Source organism: Anas platyrhynchos, chromosome 1 (assembly GCF_047663525.1).
Source record: "Anas platyrhynchos isolate ZD024472 breed Pekin duck chromosome 1, IASCAAS_PekinDuck_T2T, whole genome shotgun sequence".
In the NCBI taxonomy this organism is placed as follows: Eukaryota; Metazoa; Chordata; class Aves; order Anseriformes; family Anatidae; genus Anas; species Anas platyrhynchos.
The window spans coordinates 195459598-195481807 of NC_092587.1; the positions used below are offsets into that span (position 1 = coordinate 195459598).

A 22210-nucleotide genomic window follows, 5' to 3' on the forward strand; every position below is an offset into this window, starting at 1 on the left:
AAGTGAAACAATAGGACCACTAGAATGGAAAGTCTGCAGGAACGGCGGACAAGGAAAGGAAGTTTAGGTTGAACAAAGGTTTTGTTCATTTTTACAGCCCCTAGAGGAAGAGCAGTGCTGTACAGAAGCTGTTAATGATGGGCTGGATTGGATGGCCGAAACCGGTGCCAAGATCTAAATGTGTTTTTACTCCAAGCTCCTCCCCAGCTGTCCAGATACCCCGCAGAACTTCCAGCTGGTGTGAACCCCACAGGCTGCTTGGGCCAGCAAAAAGAAGGGGTGGGGGGGCAACCCTGCCCGCTGCTTGCACTCCTCCTCCTGGCTTGATAACTGCAAGTCTCTTGCATGAACTAGCAAATCGTTGAGCTTTGTCTGAAAAATTTGCAAGTTGACCTAAACTTTCAGGTTCTAGGAAGTAACTGTGCCTGCCGAGGGCTTGCACAGGTAACTATGGCAACTCTCCTTCTCCATTAGGCTTTGAACGAACTGTTCTTAAGTGAAAACAGCTTCAGCCTACCATTGCCGTTTAATAAATAATCCACCAGCCGAGGAGAATTCGGGCTCAGGAGAAGCTGTGCTCCCTTTCAACTAGGCACTACTAAGAGCTGGAAAAATGCAAAAGTGAAATTCAGCAAAGCCGTTTGCAGAATTTCCATGACATGACTTTGTTCCTGCGGCATGTAAACAAATCACTCACGCTCACCCCCCCCCGGCTCCACAGAGGGGCACGGGGCTCCGAGACGAGCTCCTGGCTGCTGCGTGCTGAGCAGGTAAATGCAGAATCAGAGCTCGTGATCTGCTTTTGCTCGTAATCTCCCTGCTGTACTTGAAGTCATTTCTAAGCCGTATGTCATCGTTTTAGGTCTTTGTATTAGGCAGGGAGAGAAAGAAACGGGAAAGAAAGCGGGCAGCTCGTTTTGAGATTTGTCATTCGGGACTGACAGCGCGAGGTTCAACCTGCTTAGTTCTGCGATACGTCAGAGTGCATCGGGGTCAGAAAATAACACTGCACAGTTCCTGAGTGGGGATGATGTTTACAGGCTTTTCTTTTACAAGTTTGAATTCTGCCAGGGACATTACACGAGAACTTACAATTTGTTCTTTATAACTAAGAGCCATTTTGAATAGTTGCCAGGCAGTCGGGGCCAGGTTCTTCTTTTAGGCTCTGAAGCAGTAAGGTCCGTCCTTGGGGCCTGATATGAGTTTTCCATTGACTTCAGTAAAGTGCTGGCTTGCTAGGAGCTCTCCCGGGCATAAAGGTGGGACACCTTGGTCAACAGACCTCATTTCTCCTGCCTGTCTCTGCAGTAGGGTGAAGGAGGGCTGACAGCTTCTCCCAGCAGCTTGTCAGAGCGTTTTGAAGCCTGAGGCACCTTTGTTCCAGCACACATGTTGTACACAGCTTTGAGAAGGCCATACGACCCCTACTTCACACGGTGGGATGAGCAGAACAGTGTATCTAGAAGCGTTGTAAGATAGACAGAAGAAAACTTCTGGAAGCTGTGTTCCCCGGGGCCAGCTGAGTACCTTCTATCGAGAGGGAACAGATACCTGACCTGATGCAGATACCTCACAAAGATTTAAGTGTTTCAAAGCCTGCCTTCAGCCCAGCATCCTGACCTGTGAGGAGAGCCCTCTCCCCACCTGTGTCCTCCTTCTCCTCATGCTTTCTGCAAGGGAATCGAAGGCACTGAGGGCCACAGTGTGCCCTTTCTTCCCTCCCTGCCCTCTCCCTGCATGAATCCCATCCAAGTTTCCCTGCCAATATCCACTGGTTTCTGCCAGCACAAACAGTGGCAGAGGGCCACAGGGGCTGCAATTCCACTTATGAGGAGAGGAACAATAAGAGATCAGTTTGGTCCAGAAAGCACATGGAGGTGGCCAAAATGGAGGCGTGAGCAAAGCGAAGAGAAGGCCTACAGAAATGCTACCTGCATGGCCCCTCTGAAGTGAGGACCACGACAGGGCCTCCTCTGCCTTCCCAAGCTCCATGGTCTGGGTGGAGACAGGCAGTTCAGATCCTGTGCGTTAGAAATTGTCATTAGGAAGATGTATTCCACCCTGTGACATCTCTGTTTTCTTGGGATCTGTGGGATCGTGAGATGAAGATCAAAGCTTTCGGGCTCGTAGACACTATCTGGTTATTGTCAGCGAGGCTGGGATGTGAAGTAATTAAAAATAACTCCTTTTGCCACTACCCAAATAACTCAGTAGGGTTGAGTGACTGTAACCCGACTTGGCCTTTTGTCATTCTAAGCGCCACTATTACAAGGCTGCACTTTCATGATTTGTGGAGAGCAAATTCCCCTCCAAACAAAGGCCAAAACACAGCCAGGGCCTTGTGCTCGTCTTGGGGAGAGCAGGGTGCGGTGGCCGTGCCTGGTTCCTCTCCATTTCTGGGGGTCTCTGCCACTGGAGCCACCTGAACACCTTCCACCAGGAGCCTGCAGTAAAGGAGTGAAGATTTATCACTTCAAAATATCAATATTTGGGCAAAATGTGTCTTTTTAGGTGGGAGATGTTTTTCAATCCTTACTGAAAAAAAAAAAAAAAAAGGAGGGGGAGGAAGGGGAAAGAGATTCAGAGTCTAAGAATCCAAACACTTATATGTCTTAATTAAAGGTAAACTTTTGCTTTGGGGTGCCTGTGGTTAGAGCAGCAGGCAGAGACCTGACAGCACAGGCTAAACAGAAAGAAAAAAGGCTCTTTCTTTCTTTTTTTCTCTCTCTCTCTCTTTTTTTTTTTTTTTTTTTGCCAAGCATTTTCTTAGGCCCCAGTATGAAATGGCTTTGAAACTGCAGACACCTTCATGTAAATGTTCTTAATAAAGAAAAAAAAAAAAAAGAAATCCACTGCAGGACATTTGTAATCCTTCTGATTTAGATGTTTTAATAATGTCAGAGTTTATCTTGGAAGATGGTGGCTGACCTGGAATTAAAGCTACGGCTTTGCCAACAGAAGACTAAAAGCTCAGACAGAAGACTTAAATATCATAGTGTAATATGCATCCGATCATATACATACACACATATATACGCATACATATCCATTTGCTACATAAACACATTTCTAAGTAATCATCAGCTTCTTTTAAAAATTATTTCATCCCAAATTAAGGTGCAGACAAAATCTGGTTGGCTCAGACACTACAGAGTGGTGCCCCCATGATATATTCATTTCCTATTCTGGTGTAGTTAATTGGGCATTTCGATTTAATTACCTCAGTCAATAACACTTTCGGTTGAGTGTCTTAAGTGTTCATTTAATTTACTGTAGATTTAATAAGGCAGCGGTTGTATGCTAAAGCTGTTAACCATCTGGATGGGCTGCAAAGCCCATCTCTTCTCTTGGGTAGCTGGGGCCTGATCCAAGACACACTGATGTCTACAACAGTCTTTCTGTTGACTTCAGGAGCTCCAGGCTAGGGCTCCTTGGGGAGTAGGGAGATGGGTTGCAGAGTATGTAGGCAAATGCCTTTGGCTGTGGGCTTCCTGGCTGGCATATGTGAGGGAGGTTTCAAGATGCCATTTATTTTCTGTAGACAATTTCATAAAGCAGTGATGGCAGGAAGAGCAACCCATGACTTGGAGCTTGGTAATTGTTGACTATGAGACTGATCCCTTTTGGTTTAGGACTTAAAGTGAAATTTCAAGATGTTCCTTCCTCAGCTTGGGAGAGGATGCTATGAGCTGGGTCACTCCTAGAAAAAGGTAAAATAAACACACCAGTTTGACAAACCTCGTCCAACTGAGTGATATATTTTACCCCTGCCATGAGGTCTGGCAGAGCTCTTCACCCTCCCTCCACCTCGTATGAATCACAACCTCATGCTCTGGGCCAGGAAATATGCAGGCCTGCATGTTCTCAGTTCTCCAGCGTACTGGGGAGCAGAAAGAAGCAAACAGCATTAATCAGCATTGCCTCTCTTGGTTTCAGAGGCTCTACGAAATGGATGCATATTTAGTTTAGGCAAAGGATGATATAGTATAAGGTTGTGATTGTAAGATCTGGGGACCTGCCCGTCTTGTCTGTCTGCACAGTCCTATGTGCTAAGCAGGCTTTGGTAAAATGGTAAAATACCACAGTACTGGATGGTTTAGAGATAGGCTAGTGCCTAAAGATGCTGGTAGATATCTGGGGGAATTTCCTGGAACATCTGGGTTGGGAATGGCCAAACATCACATGTTCCAATACCTTCACAAGACTGAGAGCCTTCATAACACAAACTATGTGCCTTGGACAGATGAGAAGAACTGGGGAAAGAAGAGTGGAGTTTAGGCAGAAGATGAGTACCACTAATCTGCCATGACACAGGCAGGAAGACAGTATTTTGGGGAATCCCTGAGAAGCCCATCCATGTGGGCCGTGGTGTCCCTGTTCCTTGTTTCTTCTTCCAGTCCATGGTTGGGGTTATCCAGCAGCCATCAGCCCTGTACTGCCAGTTATACGGTGTTGTCCAGACCCAGGGCCATAGCTTGCAACCTGCACATAGGAGCCACAGGTTGGCCACAGCTGTCGTTATCCTTCCATGATTTCCCAGTGATTTACAGTCTTCTGCTTCCTGGCACCCCACAAGTTTCTGCCTCCTTTCCAGACATCTCCTGCTTTTAGGGGCCGCCGAATTCCATGCACCCCAGGCCTGAAGCCAGGCTGTGTTTAAAAACAAAGCAGCAGAAACATCAGCAGGAACAGGACTCCACGAAATCAAGTGGAGGGAAATTCTGCTGCTGCAGAAAGTAGGCAAAAGGCAACTGGAGATGAATAGGCTGCCTGACAGTTGGCAGACACGCAGGCTGTCTGCCATAGATGGTAATATAGGCACTGCAACAATTATGGCATCTAAAGTCAAAAAAGCAATAAAAAAGCTTTAACCTCTGCTATCCGGGAAAACAGGCTTTGGTTCCAGATGCATTTGGTAGGGAGAAGTCTTTGCAATGTTTGTGACAGGCAAATGGTCTAGAAAGCTCTGCCAAGCTGTGTTAAGGGCGAGGAGTGCCTGGGTTCATCCTTTATTTGTCCTAGTGACACATCAAGATTAAAAAATTATATTACTGCTATTATTATAATGATATTGTTATCACTACTGTTATTTTCTTAACACATCAATGGAGCCTGGGCAGCTGCTCTTTATTTCTTATGTGAATGCAATCTGCGTTTAGATTTTTGTGGAGATCAGACACCAGACACATTCCTACATTCTTGTCCGATGTTCAATATTTTTCCATGAGTCAAGGAGAACAAGAATGGGCATATTGTGTAAATGCAAAACTCTGCCTTTTTAAACTGACACGATGAATTTCAGCCCTGCCTCTTTGTCTCTCTCCTTGGAGCAGGGGCTTTTCAGCCTGCCAGATTTTGTTACTTACTATCTTTGAGAACAGAGGGAGGAAAAAGTCAGCCCTTGTTAATTCATTGTCCCAGACACCTAGCAGTGTGGTATCCTTAAGGACTGCTTTTTTTTTTTTTTTTTTCTCTCTCTCCTGAGATGGTGAAGAGCTGTTGCTTTCCTGCCAGCTCCATTGTGTTCTCTTAGCAAAAGCCTGCAATACTAGAGGCACTTTAAAAATAAGCGAGGAGTCTGTTGCAATAGACATCCAACAAAAGTTCCTGCTGCAATCCACACTTCCAGTAAATGCTGGTTCATAATCCAGATTTAGGGCTTTGGGACTGGTTCATTATAAAACACTGTTACAGGTCAGTTTTTTGCATCTGTTACAGCAACACTTTTGCATTGAGAAGGACATTTATGCAGACAAATATTAGTTTATAGGGGATCCCTGGAATTTGAATTCCACTTAGGGAAATAGGCAAAACACTCTTCCACTTCTTTTTTTTTTTTTTTTTAAAGTGCTAGTGAAAGGGACCTGTTTGATGACTGAAAGACTTAACTCATCCATACCCTCCAGAGCAACAACTGCCCTGGAGACTGCTCATATTTGGTCCATGTTCCCAGGCAAATCTTCATGGCCTGCCTTCCTAAAGCCTTTTCCTAAGTACAGACCACCACAGAGAGAAGCATGCGTGAAAATTAAGATTTTTTTCCTAAATAGAGATCTCTTTGATTTTTTTTTTCAGATATTTTAATAGGCTACAGAATGCTTATTACTGCAGAATAGATGAGAACAAAAATTATCTCTACCAGAGTAAGTCTAGTCTAAGTAATACACAAGTGAAATTTCACTGAAGTGCTTCAATAACTCTGACTATTTGACTGGTCTTTCTGAGAGTGCTAAGTTGCTGAGTGCCCTCTGAGCATATTTGACCCAGAGCTTCCTAGCTGAGGCTTTTCAAAGAAAGGGGAGCAGATGAAGAGTGAAAGGAACTAATTAGCACCAAGAATGATGTGGTCATTTGTCCACTATGAACCAGTCCACTACCTCTGGAGTATCACACACAGCAGTTTGCTGCGCAGCCTTTTGGCTGTAATGATTTCTAGTCACCATTAACTGGTGCTGTAAAGGTGAAAGGTTTCACATCAGTTATTAAAACGGAAAATTATTTTGTATCCAGTCTAGTTTTTTTCTAAAGTATATTGGATTCCATATTTTTCCACCTAAAGAGATGTCTGCTTTTCAGAGGTGCTGAGTGTGCACTGATGTCTTTTGGAATTTAGCTGGAAAACAGGTCTCATTATTAACATGTTTGACATTGCCTAAATGAATGAAGAAAATTTTTCAGAAAAATATATAAAGTGCTTGTCATGGACCCTTATAGTCAAGAAAGGGAGAAAGCCAAAGTCCAGCAAAATCCATTTAAAAACTTAGATATTTCTATGGTTGTTAGATCGAGCTTAAAGAAAGTCATCATTTAGCAACACTGCTTCATCTGATACGGAATCAATTTGCTTGGTCAACCCTTTGATTTTTTGTATCAATTAAGAGCTACTGATCTGATGCTTTCTGTGCATGATTAGGACAGAACAGAAAAAATATCCCAAGCTGCAAGGGACCCACAAGGATCATCGAGTCCAACTCCTGGGTCCCCAAAGGACCACCCAAAAATCAGACCCTATGTCTGAGAGCATTGTCCAAACACTTCTGGAACTCCAGCAGGCTCGGTGCCGTGACCACTGCCCTGGGCAGCCTGTCCCAGTGCCTGACCACCCTCTGGGTGCAGAACCTGTCCCTAACACCCAGCCTGACCCTCCCCTGTCCCAGCTCCATGCCGTTCCCTCGGGTCCTGTCGCTGTCCCCTGAGAGCAGAGCTCAGCGCCTGCCCCTCTGCTCCCCTCATGAGGGAGCTGCAGGCCGCCATGAGGCCTCCCCTCAGCCTGCTCTGCTCTGGGATGAGCAAACCAAGGGACCTCAGATGCTCCTCATACGTCTTGCCCTCCAGACCCTTCACTGTCTTTGAGTGCTTTATGTCCTTCTTATATTGTAACACCCAAAACTGCTTACAGTACTTGAGGTGAGGCTGCACCAGCACATCACAGAAGGGGATGCTCCCTTCCCTCCCCCAGCTAGCAATGCCATACTTGATGCAGCCCAGGGTACAGTTGGCCATTTTGGCTGCCAGGGCACACTGCTGGCTCATGTTCAGCTTGCTATTGACCAAAACCCTCAGATCCCTTTCTGCAGGACCACTCTCCAGCCTAATTCCCCTCAACCTGTGCAGCATAATCCACAATTATGCTGTCCCAGAAGCAGAATCTGACACTTACTCTTGTTAAACTTCATGTGCTTGGTGATTGCCCAGCCCTCTTAATTTGTCCAGATCTCTCTGCAAGGCCTATCTACCTTCAAGGGTAGTGGTCTAATTTATCAAGATTAGACTTTCTACCTTCAAGGGAGTCAACAGCTCCTACTAATTCAGTATTGTCCTGAAATTACCTAGTATGTATTTGACTCCTTTCTCCAGTTCATTTCTAAAGACATTGAAAAGAACTGGCCCTAAAATTGAGTCTTGGGGAACCCCACTAGTGACTGGCCACCACCCTACAATCTGCATAAAAATACAGATCTGCACTTCTCAAGTGCATTGTCATTTATGGTTTTCACCTCCTCCTCCTCCCTCACCCCTTATGTGATCTGGAGACAATCACACTTATACATTTGCTCCATTCACACTACATTCAAAGTTTCTCAGTTACACGCTACCAGATAACATATGGATTTGTCTTAGGGATGAATAACAAAAAAATGATAAGCAGTGAACAAAATGCTGCCAACTACACATAAGGTAAAAAACGGGAGCTTGTCAAACACTGGAATGGGGCCTGGAGAAGTTATGGCATCTTCATCCTTGTGGGTACTCAACATTCGCCTGGATTGAGGTCCTGAAGGTAGCTCTGCTTTCAGCAGGGCCTAGAAGGCACGATCCAGAGGTCCCTTCACAGCTATGTCATTTTATGATCCTAAATGCCTTCTAAGGAACTCTCCACTAAGGCTATTGCCACAATACTTTTATTTTCTTTCTGTGATTAGCATGGTAAATGGATAAGTAGCAAAAGAACTCTTTACTGTGTTAGAGATGGAATTGTAGACACCCCTCTATGGAGCTATATGACTGCAGAGGGTTTCCTCTGCATGACTCTTGGTGGGAACTTACTTCAGGTGTCTGGATTTCTTTATCAAAGCCAGCAGAACAGCTGAAACGTTGTGCTTCTGCCCAAACCAGGTGTATCCTGGAGGTATAGGGTACAGCAGTGATGCAACAACAAACTGTGGTAGTCAAGGAATCCTTAACATTCTTGGCTGAGTCATTTTCACTGTGTAGCCAAAATAATGCTGGTGTTAGTGATGTTTGTGATACCTGTGTCCAGTGGGTTCTTTTGTCATGGCTGTGTTGTGTCAGGAAGGAAATGCTATTCCACTCAGCCACTGCTGAACAGGGAATTTTTCTCATTCTGATATGACAAAGCCAGGGATAACCATTTACTCTAGAAACAGGCCCACGGCTGCTGTGGAGGAAAAAATGACTTTGAGAATGCCTGTTATCTTGGAGAGGTTCATTTTTCAGTGCTGTTTCTGTTTGCATGAATTCACACAATAAATGATTGGTTCACATAGGGAATAAACCATACAGGAAGCATCAAGTGTTATGAATCTGCTTCCATCCCACTCACTGAAAACTATTATAGTAGCCAAAAACACCTGTAAGTATTTTGGTGTCCCTTTGTGGTTTACCACCACAGAAGATGTAATGCATAGCTTGCCCAGAACTACCAGGAGCATCCCACAGTGACTCTATGGAACTTAGTGATGAGTCTAGCACCAACTATCCCCTTGAAGAAAGCTGTAGTTGGGATTAAAGCATGCAGTACAATGGCTCTTTGGAGACTAGACAGCTGCAGAGACATGAGCCTGTGCATCAGGGGATTACACTGACAGTCTCAGACACCGACATTGCTGCTCAGAGCCACAAACCACGGTGTGTGCTCAGCAGCAGGGTTTTGCCTCAGATGGGCAGGACGAAGGAGCTGAAAGGCTGCAGTGTGCAAAAGGCATCACCTCATCTCTGGCAAGGTTTACAAATCCAGCCTTGGTGCTGCCTCTTTGAGCTTCTCCTCAGTCCATCTGAGGGTTGTGCAGGGCACTGCCATTGCGCACATCTCCTCCAGACAGGCCAAGGCACAGCTCTCATGTTCTTTCCCTCTTTCATCCCTTTCCTACAACCAGATTTGATCTTCACACTATTTTCCTACCCATCAAGGAATCAGGGGAATGCTTGTCAATGTTGTACTTTAAACCATATGATGATGGCATCTGGTGCAGGATCGACAGCTTTTGAGATGCACGAACCCTATTGCAATGTCATCTTCTTTGTGAAATACCTGGTATTGTCCACAGGTATTTACACATACAAAGCCCCTGGGCTTAGTCCTGTTAGGGTTGTTGGCATATATTTCTGACACCACAGCTCTGCTCTTTTTTACAGAGGTTAAGGGCCCTTGTTTTTGCCAAATAAAATCTTTTTGCAAAAGCCAAGCTTTTGCTAGATACTCTGTGCTATAGAATGTTCTCTCTGAGAGAAAAAGAAAGCCAGGAAACTTTTCACTTTATTCAGAGACATCTCTATGCATTTGACTTGTCTATTTGTTGAAACATCTTTCAATTCTCATCTCCACTCCTCTTTATGTTTCTCACATTCCTTTTAAGCATCATCTTGTAAGCTTTCCAGTACCTGAAGGATCTGTTGTAGTTTTTTTTGGTTTGGTTTGGTTTTTAGCTTGTAGGCACCTTTTTCTTACCCCTAACTGTTCCTCAGACCCTCTGTCTGCTTGGACTTTTTCCAGTTCCTGGAGTATTCCTTGCTCAATGGCTGTCTGTTTCCAAACCTTTTCCTTCACCCTCTCTGGCCCTTTGCTTGTTCTGGGATTATTTCAGACTTCTCAGAAAGTATCATGAAGATGCTCCTCAAAGAAAGGCTAAATAATGAAAAAGCAATGACATGGCAACATGTGCTAGCCCAAGAGAGAAAGGCATTTGGGGCTCCTGTAACCTGGCAATGATCTCCCATTGTCTCAGACTGGTTCTCACTATTCATTCTTGTTCTGTCATTCTGTTTGTGTTTTCAGGCTAAAACTGAAATTCAAGAGTACAGTTCGTGGAAAATATTTAGATACTGGTCAAATGACTTCCACTGTACAGTTTTCTTCCAGACTTCTGAAGTACTGGAAATACAGGAACTGTGCAGCATGGACAGACATGTCTTGTCCAAACCCCTACAGCATCTCACCAATAGCAGTAACAAATATTTCAGGGGGAAAATATATGATCATCTTGGTAGGCTTGCAAATATAGCACTCTTCACCACTGTGTCTCTTCCTCCCCTGCCCACCAAAACCCTAGCCAGTCTGTATGATCCATAAACTGGTTGAACCTTGATGTTTAACATTTCACATCTTTTAAATATTTTGTCATTGGGTTTCTTAAGTCAGTGTCTTCCATATTCCAAACAAATACTGAGCCCCTCTTTAAATCTTGCTGTATATTTCTTCAGACTCTATCCATTTTGGAAGAAAAAGCTTTTCTTTTAATTGGCATTTAATTTACAGTTGTTCATCTTGCTAAATAACCTCTTGATCTGCACTTACTCTTTAGACTCTTATTATATAAACTTCCATAATTTTCTCTTTTATTTGTCCCTTCTATTGTCTGTTCTCCTCGTAAGACTATCTTCTAAGCTCTTAAATCTTGTTACTTTTCTCCAAAATCCCCTAACATATTTGCCTATTCTGTTTATATAGGTCAAACTCTTGGTGGGGTGCACTTGGCCTGTCCTGACGCTGCAGGTTTAAGCTGAAGGTTTTGGAAATGACTGTTAGGTACTGCTGTTACTTTATGTCCTTCTCAATGGGGGTGAACATGGAAGCTGGGTAGAGGCAGGGGAGAGATGCTAATGCAAGTCAAACCAAGCCATAAAGTGAGTGCACCACCCTTCCTAGATATGTTCTCTTATGACTGGCCTGGATTTGGTCCTAAAATCCTATATTTCACTTCTCTTCTGAAGTTCTGGCAGAGGATCAGAACTCCTTCCTCCTAACTAGAAGCCATTTTGACCAGTTGTTAATTAGGAGTCTTAGATGAAGCAGTGATGGAAGGCACTTCTCACTCAAGCAGGTCCTCCTTGTCCTGGCTGGTGGATTCAGTGCTGGAAGCACAGCTGGGTAATATGCTGAGGAGATTATTTTTTTTCCCAGTTGATGACTATATCTCCCATGAACTGTAACTTACCCTGCAGAAGGTCTCAAGGCCAAACAGTTGGCGTGAGTGCCCTGTGTGACCCACTGATTTGCAGGAAGAGCAAAACAATCTAAATATTTCCTTATTTTTCCAAAGCTGTCTTGATGGCTGCTGTCTTCTTTCATTGACTGAGCTTTTGAAACAGAATGATGCAGAGGAGGTTGGTACTTGGGTAATTAAAGTCCATGTGTGGGCATGGCTGTGTGATCTTAATGAAGATAGAAAGCTTTTGCACTGCTAGTTTGGAAGGGACACTGGGCAGAAAACTAGGACCAGACTGCTCCCAGCAGTCTTTCCTTAGGTGAAATCTGCTATGCCACTGGTCTCTAAAAAGCAAATCAAATAACAACCACCACATTTTTAAGGATTAGGAGCTTCCTGTGCAAGACGGTATGTGTTTTTAATACTTTAAGCTGACTTATGAAACTGGTAAACAATGTGGAGGGTGGTGTTGGATGACCTCTTTTACATGTCTGATCATCCTGTCAACATTTGTAATGCATTTGATATTTTCTTCTCATCAGGATAGGATCAGTTAAGCAGTTGCATTTCCCAAAGCTCAGGTTGTATTACGCTTTGTTCCACATTTCATGGTAATAAATGTTGACATAAATTTCTGTAGATTTCATATAAAGTGATTGTTAATGTATTCATGGTGGAAAGGGAAAGGGAAAGGGAAAGGGAAAGGGAAAGGGAAAGGGAAAGGGAAAGGGAAAGGGAAAGGGAAAGGGAAAGGGAAAGGGAAAGGGAAAGGGAAAGGGAAAGGGAAAGGGAAAGGGAAAGGGAAAGGGAAAGGGAAAGGGAAAGGGAAAGGGAAAGGGAAAAGGAAGAGAAGAGAAGAGAAGAGACGAGAAGAGACGAGAAGAGAAGAGAAGAGAAGAGAAGAGAAGAGAAGAGAAGAGAAGAGAAGAGAAGAGAAGAGAAGAGAAGAGAAGAGAAGAGAAGAGAAGAGAAGAGAAGAGAAGAGAAGAGAAGAGAAGAGAAGAGAAGAGAAGAGAAGAGAAGAGAAGAGAAGAGAAGAGAAGAGAAGAGAAGAGAAGAGAAGAGAAGAGAAGAGAAGAGAAGAGAAGAGAAGAGAAGAGAAGAGAAGAGAAGAGAAGAGAAGAGAAGAGAAGAGAAGAGAAGAGAAGAGAAGAGAAGAGAAGAGAAGAGAAGAGAAAAAGGAAAAAGGAAAGAAAAAGGAAAAAGGAAAGAAAAAGGAAAAAGGAAAGAAGAAAAAAGAAAAAGGAACAAGGAAAAAAGAAAAAAAAAAGAAAAGAAAAAAGGCTTTTCCACAAGACAAATACACAGTTTTCAGGATAAGAAATACAGATCTTTCATGCCTTTTTTGTTTTGCTCACAGTAATGACTACTCCATTCTGATTAGCAATCTTGACCTAGTTAAATTGCTATTGTTTCTCTGTGTTCCTATTCTTCTAAAAGACTGTGGCTAGACATGATATTTTATAATCCATCAAATGTAGAATCTGCATAAAAATATAATTATTGTGCTTCAACAACTTGGACCAAAGCCCTGACGCTATATTTCTAAGCAGTACACTGTGAATAATATGGATGCATTTTTAGGTTGGTATGTTCAGTTGGCAAGATATGTGATTTTTCCATAAGTGAAGGTAAACTGTGGCATTTCTAACGTACTGATTACTATTCCAGCCTTGTTCCCCAGCTAATGAGAATTAAGTGGATACTTGTCAGCCAAGGAACTTACTTATTTGTTGCTATAAAGTCAGATTTAGTGGCACTTATTATAGTGAACAGGGAGAAAAATTTGTACTACCTCTCCATCACTGTTACTGACAGTGTTGATTATGCCTAGGGATCACCCAGAGGGGGGATGCCTGTGCACAAGACACTGTATAGATGCTCCATCCCAGAGCTTAGGATCAGAAATACGGTGGTGGGAAGGTTCAGGGCCTACAGAGTGAAAACCTAATGGCAGCAAGCCTTGCACCTTGTGAACGAAGTGGTTTTAGGAGTGGATTAGCAAAATGGGAGAGGAACAGGGTGGAATGGAGCTGTGGTGGCTTGAGCAGAGTCGCTCACCAGCAGTGTGAGGCTGAAGGCACCTCCTCCTCCTCCTCACAGCTCAGCAAAACTGGTTGTCTCCTTCCTGCGGATGCACTCCAAGGGGGCAGCATGGAGGATGACAAAGAAGAGGAAGCACGTAGAGCTGAGCCTGTGCCAACCAGGCTGGGGCAAACATGGCAGGGCTTTGACTCCACCGTGATGCTGTGCTGCTTTTTGGGGGACTTGGTGGCTATCGCACTGCTCCTCATGGCACGGCCTGCCCAGAGCTGCAGTTCTGTCACTTGGAAATGTTTCCAAGATCAGCATCACGCAGCAGAGCAGACTTTCTGAACATGAAATGATAAAATCTTGCTGAAGACAACTGTCAGGCTTGTGTTTCCAGCCATGTCAGGTAGAAGTTGCAAATGAGGACGAAAGATTAAAAATAAATATCCTTGCCTTTGCTTTCTCTGCAGAAAAAAAAAAAAAAAAAAAAAAAAAGTGCAGAGAAGGGGGCTGGGGAGAGATCCTCAGAAGAAGACCTCTTTAGGAGGTCTTCAGGAGTTCTTCAGGAGGGACATCAGAGCAAACCTGCTGCTCTGTGGCACTGCCCTGGACATGGGGAAGAGTGGGAATGGCCGAAGCTGCCAGATGATACCAGAAGCTGTGTAGAAACAGTAGTAATGGGAACCATTCTGCCTGATCCTAAAAAATGTGACAGTAGTCAGGAAGGGGCTGTGAAGGTGCGTGTGTGACCCTGGGGAAAGGACCTGTGATGGCCCAGGAGGCCTCTGAGGCCTGGGGCAGTGGCTGGAGTCCAGGCCTCGCTGCAGGCCTGGGATGCAAAGGTGCTTTCACAGCATAAATGAGAAGTAGCATTCAGCATGTTTTTCTCCTTTGGAATCAATTCCTGTTTCTTTTTTTTTTTTTTTTTCTCTTTTGGAAACTTTCGTTGTTTGAATATTTTCTGTATTTTTCATGTAATTCCTTTACCCCTTCCCCTCCCCAGATACTTGAAGGATTTTGTTTACAATGCAGCTACAGATACAGTCAGCACATATTGTGAGAACATCTAGGAAGTCCAAAAGGGACCTTTTAAAGTGGATTTGACTGTTCCATGGTAAAAGCACAAAACCCAATGCTGCTTTTCTAACATGAGAAGTATTACTCCGCACAAACTGCTAACACTACCTCACTGCCTGCTTTACAAAGTGTGTCAGTCACTTCGTTTCCCTTCCCATCGTTCCACCATAGATGCTAGTAAGGGAGACTGGAGACTTAAAACACAAAGTATTGTGTTATCTGCTCTGTAGTTTGCGTGCAGTGCATTGGTGTTTTGCTCCAGTCGTCGTGGTCTGGCTGTAGATGTTTTGAGATGACAGCTAGAGATGTTACTAACACCCAAGGATGGGTTGCACTGGGAAATTAATTCCTTTGGAGATCTCCAGGTGCCGTGGAGATGCTCCAGCAAGCTGGAGGGATAAGCTGTGTTTTACTTGTTCTAAGAGCTGTGAAACCCTGTGCTGCTGGATGGTTAACTTAGGACTTTCTCAAGTGCTGTTGTCCTATGCGTTATTAAAAGATAAAAATAAATAAATAAAAATAAAGAAAATAAATTCAACAGAAGAAGCTGAGTGGAGCACACACAAAAAAAGACTTTCATTGAAACTGAAATCAGATAGTCCTTAGCATTTCCTGCTGTCACAGACAAATTATTTTCTTGGCCATTCTTGGCCACTTGAAAGCAATATAAGTGAATGTACATGGGTAATGTCAGAAGTGGAGCTAAGATGTGCTTATAAAAATATGGGTAAATATGGATAGTTGGAGGAAAAAATCCCTAAAATTTCTCATTGTAAAATTGTGGTTTTGCACCAAAGAGGTTTTTGTTTCCAACCTCTGGAAAAAAAAAAAAAATTATAAAAAGTAACAAATTTCGACCAAATGAAAGGCGAAGCAAAAGTTTTTTGGTTGGTTGTTTTGGGTGTTTCCCAGAAAGATAATGATTTGTTACCAGATTTTTGATGAGCCCTAATTATTAGCTCAGTGGAACTCCTGCTGGTTTGGCTGTGTGTCAGGGAGCACTGGAGAAGAAGCTGTCTCTCCTAAATCCCTTTAAAGACTCAAACTAAGTTTTAAGGAGGAATTAATTGTCCCTCTGCACAGGAGGTGGTGTCATACGGTGCTATTTAGACCACGTCATCTCTAGAGTTTTGCCCTGGCCTGATAATGTTGCTGAGAATTTTGTTTGTGATATCTTGTGTGTTCTCATGCATTTAACTTCATGCAGATCCCAAGCAGCTTTAACTTCAGAAAATCGATGCACCCAGCACTGCGTGGCTGCGTGCTGACTCACCAGAGCCTGCTTAGCAAAAGGTCTTACAACAATACGGGCTGCCAGGAAATGCCATGTACTCTTTGATGGTTCATAAAGTCCTGCCCGCCTATTGTGGGATGGAGCCGTACATGGAGAGCTTCTTCCTCTCCCAGTTACTGTCATGTCACACATTTCCCATCACAGAGCCTTTCAGTATTACACGGTTTGAGTAGTTTGAGATGTGTAATCGGGAGCCTGTTTGATCTGAGGAATGTGCCTCTGTTATGTGCCTAGGAACTTCTACGTTACATTTACTGACCCAAATCAATCCTGGTTTGCAAATTGGAAGAGATGGAGCTTGAAATCTGGCAAGCTCTTTTTCCCCCCTTCTGAAGAGTGTGTGTTTTGCTTGTGGAAAAAGGGCTCTGGCTGATGAAAAAGTGATCGTAAGCTGAAAAATGCAATTGCTAGAAAACGGCAAAGGTTTGAGTGATCGAATCATGTCCCTTCAGAAGACAAAAGAAGCATAGTGCTTGGGCATTGGTGCCACATAAAAGACATTGTTTGGATGAAATAGCAAGACAGAGAGGCTTGTGATGGACACTGCTTGTCTCACTGGAACAAACACAGTCTGGTCACAGCAAACCGCCCTGACATGGAATTGGTAACATCTCATGGCAGGGATGGAGAGGGGGCTTTGTCCCTGAGGGCTGCTCACAGCTTCGTGCCCTAACCCTCCATGCCCCTAATGCATGCATTGACCAAGGTGTTATCAACATTGTTTGGATGGTTTGCAGAGATGTAATAAGTCAGTGCTTGTCATTTCTTCTTTAGAAATCTCTTTTTGTGGGCATTTCAGGAGACCACATGTAATGAAACCCTTGAGTGATCCAGCCCATGGCAAAGGGGGGCTGAGTGAAAGGACATGTCCAGAGATCACGGTGCTCTCCTTTGCTTTGCCACTGACTTGTGCAGGTCACTGGGCAAACCACTCCATACCTCGTCCATATCTGCAAGTGGTTAATTCATATGCAGAAATAAAACAACCACTTGCACAGCGCCGTGCAACTTTAACTGCATCAGAAAGCCTGGTGCAGGCACTCTGAAAATGTGAGGACATTTTAAAGAGCTCCAAAATGACACGCAGAAGTAAAATTAACTCAGAAAGACGTATTTACCACATAAAGCACATACATGCAGAGGATATATTATTCATTATCTGTTCAGCCTTTTTGTCAGCAGCACATCCGAAAGCAAAACATGCTGCCAAGTCATGTATTCTGATGATCAGGGGACTTCCCCATTTCCCAGGAAGATGAATTTGGGGGCACGAGAATGATTTCTAATAAGCACACTGACTGCAAAGATGATGGTAAAAGGAAGTGCACCTTACTGTTTTTTTCACAGAGGAAAGTACAGTGAGTCATGTGTCAGGAGGAAGATGCTAAACAAAAGCGGTCCCTGTACTTTGCCACCTAAAAATCTCTCCCCAAGGACAGCTAATAACAATGAGTTACTCTTGTAGGCAAAAGGTCTTGGGCTTGCACAGGTAGGCACCAACATATCTGTCCTTATAAAACAGAAACATGAAGCTGTGATTCGAAAGCTATGCTGGAAACTTCAGATATGAGGAGAGATTTTCAGTGTCAGAGAGAGGAATTACAAGGCTTAGCTCTAAGGGGTAAACTCGGTGCCCTGATGATGCATTGGGAGGATAGATGGGGCCATGATAAATGTCTGTGAGCTGAGCTCTTCCCAATTGACTCCCTGGCATTCACTCTAGAATAAAAGTGTTCACACGTGGAGTTATGTGGGAAGCATTCTTACCAGTGGGTAAGTCTGAAGCTGAGGGAAATTACGTACCCGTGGGCTTCTGTACCTGAAACAGCAGGGTCCAAATAATGTGATTTGAAGATCTCATAAATCATCCTTCCTCACGTAACTGCAAAACTAGAGATCTCAGCGTCTCATCTGCCTGTCGTGGTTTCCCAAGACATCGCACTTTGTAATGGGCCTGGTTTTCCCAGTGGTACACACGGTTACTTGTCAGATGACATAGTCCTGCCATCTTCTCGGTCGGTGCACTTCTGCCCAGGCACGAGATGAGCCGTATTTCCCTGTGGAGTTTCCTGACATTGCTCACAGACCTCTGCACAGCTGAAGCAGCCGCAGCGTGCACGTGGGCTGAGCTAGGTCTGCGTATGCCCGTGGTTGCTGTGGCTGGTGCTTGGTGCACGCCTTTAATGTAGAGACCTGAAGCTTTGACAGGTGTGTTTGTTAAAAATAGTGATTCTATTCTTTTATGAACTGCCTTTCTGAAATGTGAAATAACACTATTTCAGGGTATATACATATATTGGTCCAAATTTTTCAGCTGGTGGGACTACACCTTTGTTTTGTGTGCACAGGGTGGGAAAAGATTTCTTTCAGCAGACCCACAGGGTTTGTGAGCAGATGAAAGTATCGCTGTAAATATTCAAGGAAAAGGAAGTAGAGTTGTCGTTCTCAGAGCGGTGTTGCGTGCATTCTGTGTTTTATAGCAGATGGCTCAAAACATAAACAATTAGGGCTTAATGTATTAATATACAAATCTGGAAAATAATCCGGCAGTACATCATGGCCCAGCCCCTTGGCTGACATAAATTGACATGGTTCCAGTGGCTTCACTTCAAGTTTTGAACAAGTTAACATCCAACATCTTTAACTACATCGATCTCCGGTCATTATAAACCTACGTGAGATCAGGATTCCTAGATCTCACTTGTGCCATTAAAATGTCTCCTAGGACCTTTGGACTCTGCAGTCCAAACATGATCTTTTGGATCGTGAACCAAAATCATTGCAGTGGAATCCTGCAGCATTGGGTAGACACACGGGCAGATTTCGTGGCTGCATTAGTCTCTGCTGTCTGAAAATACATCAGATCTGTCTGGCATAGATAGACGGGAGCAAATCTGGGACAGATATGCCCTAGGCTTTGCCAGCTACAGCTCTGGCCACCTCCCTCCACTCACACCCACAGGAAAGGTGGGACTTCTGGTCAACAGGAGGCAGCGATGCCCAAAAACTGCTGGTGGCTATAAAGACGGGGATGGCGGTGACAGGGAGATGTCTCACTCACACATTTCCCTACCGTTCTGCACAATTTCATCGACTGTTTTCACTGACCTTTGCTGCCCAGAATAGTTTTCTGTGCTGTGCAATGCTTACTTGCCTGTTTGACCTGCAAGATCCTTCTATAAGCACCAGATAGACTATAGCTTGTTTCTTCAGTAGTCATCTAACGATTATTATTTTTTCTCTCTGCTTCTTTTAGCTCCAAGGCTCCTTGAAGAGAAAGTTGGTGGTAAATCTGTCACCTGTCAACAACAAGAGGCCAAATGGTGTTTCAGACAACTCTTTCCTTGACATTAAGAGGTTAAGAGTGGGCGATAATATCCCAATGGGACAAGGTGGCCATCATGCTAACAATTGCCAAAGCCAGTCAATGTCTGGAACTATGCCTGTGGGGCAAGGATCACAAAGAAAGACCAGTAACCTAGCAAACAATGCACATGCTAGTGGGAATGGCATGTTTAATATGACTTTGAAAGAGGTAAAGAAAGAACCGGGAGAAACAATGTCCTGCAGCAAACACTTAGATGGCCAGATGTCCCATGAGAACATGTTCCCCAACAGATATGGGGAAGACTCAGGAGAACAAATGATGGATCCAGAGCTTCAGGAACTATTTAATGAACTGACTAACATATCAGTGCCACCAATGAGTGACCTTGAGCTAGAGAATATGATAAATGCCACAATAAAGCAAGATGAACCGTTCAACATTGACCTCGGGCAGCAAAGCCAGAGGGGCCCTGTGAGATCTCTGCAGATGGATAAGATGGTAATTAAGAGCGAATACGCACCAGGCATGAACCAGGCTTCTGTGGGTTCCCCACAGATGAGGCCTTCTTCTACAGGTCCAGCCTTCACCATGGCCACCGCTGCCATGTCCACCTCCTCACCCATCCCCTCGGTGCCTCAGAACCAAACGCAGGTGTCGCAGGTCTCTTCTGCATCCAGTCGGCCATTGCCTAACTGGCAGGAGGTTTCTCACGCACAGCAACTCAAGCAGATCGCAGCCAACCGTCAGCAGCATGCCTTGATTCAGCAGCAACAGCAGCAGCAGAACCAGACAGCCAACTGGTCCACCTTGTCTCCGTCTGGTCCTTCCCCCGGGCCCTTTGTGCAAGAGAAAATCCCCAGTCCTTCTTTTCGCCAGCAGCAGTTCAGCCCACAAAGCTCAGCGATGCTTGGGGTGCCCGTGAATGGGAACCAGTCAAAGGGGATGAATAACTATGTTTATAAGCCAACCACTCCCCAGAGCAATCCCATGGACATAATCATGCAACAGAAGCCTCAGGACCTCAACAGAAACTTTATCAACAGTGCTCAGCCACCATTAGAGCAGCATCATGGCAACACAAAGCCTTTGTTTCACTTTAACTCAGAGCAAACAAACCAGCAGATGCCTTCAGTTTTGGGTTCCCAAAGCAAGCCTGCCCTTCTGCACTACACGCAGCAGTCACAGAGCTCAGCCCCAGTGCAACAGCCGCAGCAGCAACAACAGCCACAGCCGCAACCTGCTCAGCCCCTCCCCAACCAGTCTCTTCAAAGGCCACCCAATGTACCCCTAGCAATGCAGCAAAAAATGATGCTTCAGAAAATTCAGCAAAGCCAGCAAATCTCAGGTTTGCAGTATCCGGTCTCTCAGCAGCACAGACAGGTAAGGCAAATACTTCCTTCTTTGTTACATTCTGGTCTGAGTGGTAAAAAGGGTTTTCCATCCATTCCTCATTCCTCCAGGAGATGTGTACTGGTGTGTAATGACCTCAGGACATACTTCATCAGAGCTGCTGATAGCCTGTTTAGTGCCTATTCAGGTGTATCACAGATGCACATTTGTAAGAATTTCAAGAAAGACGTGCTCAGAACTTATATTTTTTTCTTAAAGCAAGAGGGAATATGTCACTGCCATATATTATGTAGATACTTGTCAGAAAGGTGAGATAGCAGAGCAGATGTAAGCTTATTTTGGACTCCTGTCTGAGTTTCCTACCTTACAAAATTTTTGGTTCTTTTGAACGGCACAATTGTAATGAATTCCTATGTTATCTTAGAGAATGCATTTTACAACGTTAATTTTTATGTCATCGATTTCCTCAGGGAGGCAGGGTTAGGAAATTCTGTTTTTAGATATCGTTTGACTGACATGACAAAAATACTGTTTGCACATTTGTTATCTGTTTGGCAAAGAAAAACTAAGACTTATCTGTGAGCTTTATAAACACCCATCACACTTCTGGGAATAGTCTCTGCATAAAATACATGCTTAGATATGAAGGTGAAGGCTTGCACAGATACATCAACAATTATATACCGCGTGGCCAGCTCCCACTGTTTTATCATGAGACATTTCTCTGACATGATCAATGATTATAGCTCAGTTATGCTATGCCAAGTCATCATGCACCAAAATCCCATGTTTCAGACCTGTCAATTGAAGTTCAAATATGTAACCTCACTGTACCCCCGAAACTGGAAACCACATGCAAAACAGGCAAAGCACATTTTTGATATTGGGATGTTTAAACCATTCTGAGGAGTTTTGGTGGGTTCATAGCACTTGACGGTAATACAGATGTAGAGATTGCTCATGAATTCCTTTGATATGAGAAAGAACTATAAGAAACTACTGAGAAAATGAAACCCTAAATTTTCCATAAAGTCACTGAGGAGCAGCACCGTGAAAGAATCGGTCATAAATGGCATATCTTGGCCAACCTGTTTGGGTGAACAGTATGAGTTTTTCAGATAAAGCAAATAGAGCTGTACGCATGGAAACCTTTCTCCTTTTACATCTTTTGAATTCCCTGGCCACCTAACCATGACTTTTTCCAACAGAGGATCCCTTGGCAAGAGGCTCCAGGTGAAACGTTTAGGCAGACCGGGTGAGGAGGTGTTGCTTTGTTTGATGCTGCTGGAGGATTAACAGCAAGCACAGCTTTGCTGTTTTACAGGAGAACTCTGCTGGCTGTTGCTCTCCTCCTTGGGCCACTGTGTGCTCACTTCTCAGGCACATTTCCCCATTCTCTTAATAGACTGGCAGGCAGATGAATTTTAGCAGTTCCTTCATTCAGCCATGATGAAGCTTCCAGCA

General features: G+C 44.1%; 1 protein-coding gene across 1 annotated transcript in view; it reads left to right on the top strand.

Annotated features, from left to right (window-relative positions):
- MAML2 (mastermind like transcriptional coactivator 2) overlaps window positions 1–22210 on the top strand; it is a 206584-nt gene that overhangs the window by 120583 nt on the left and 63791 nt on the right. Inside the window, exon 2 of the mRNA XM_027467739.3 lies at window positions 19325–20776. Within this exon, the coding sequence (XP_027323540.3) occupies window positions 19325–20776 (1452 nt within the window). The remainder of the gene's footprint in view (window positions 1–19324; window positions 20777–22210) is intronic.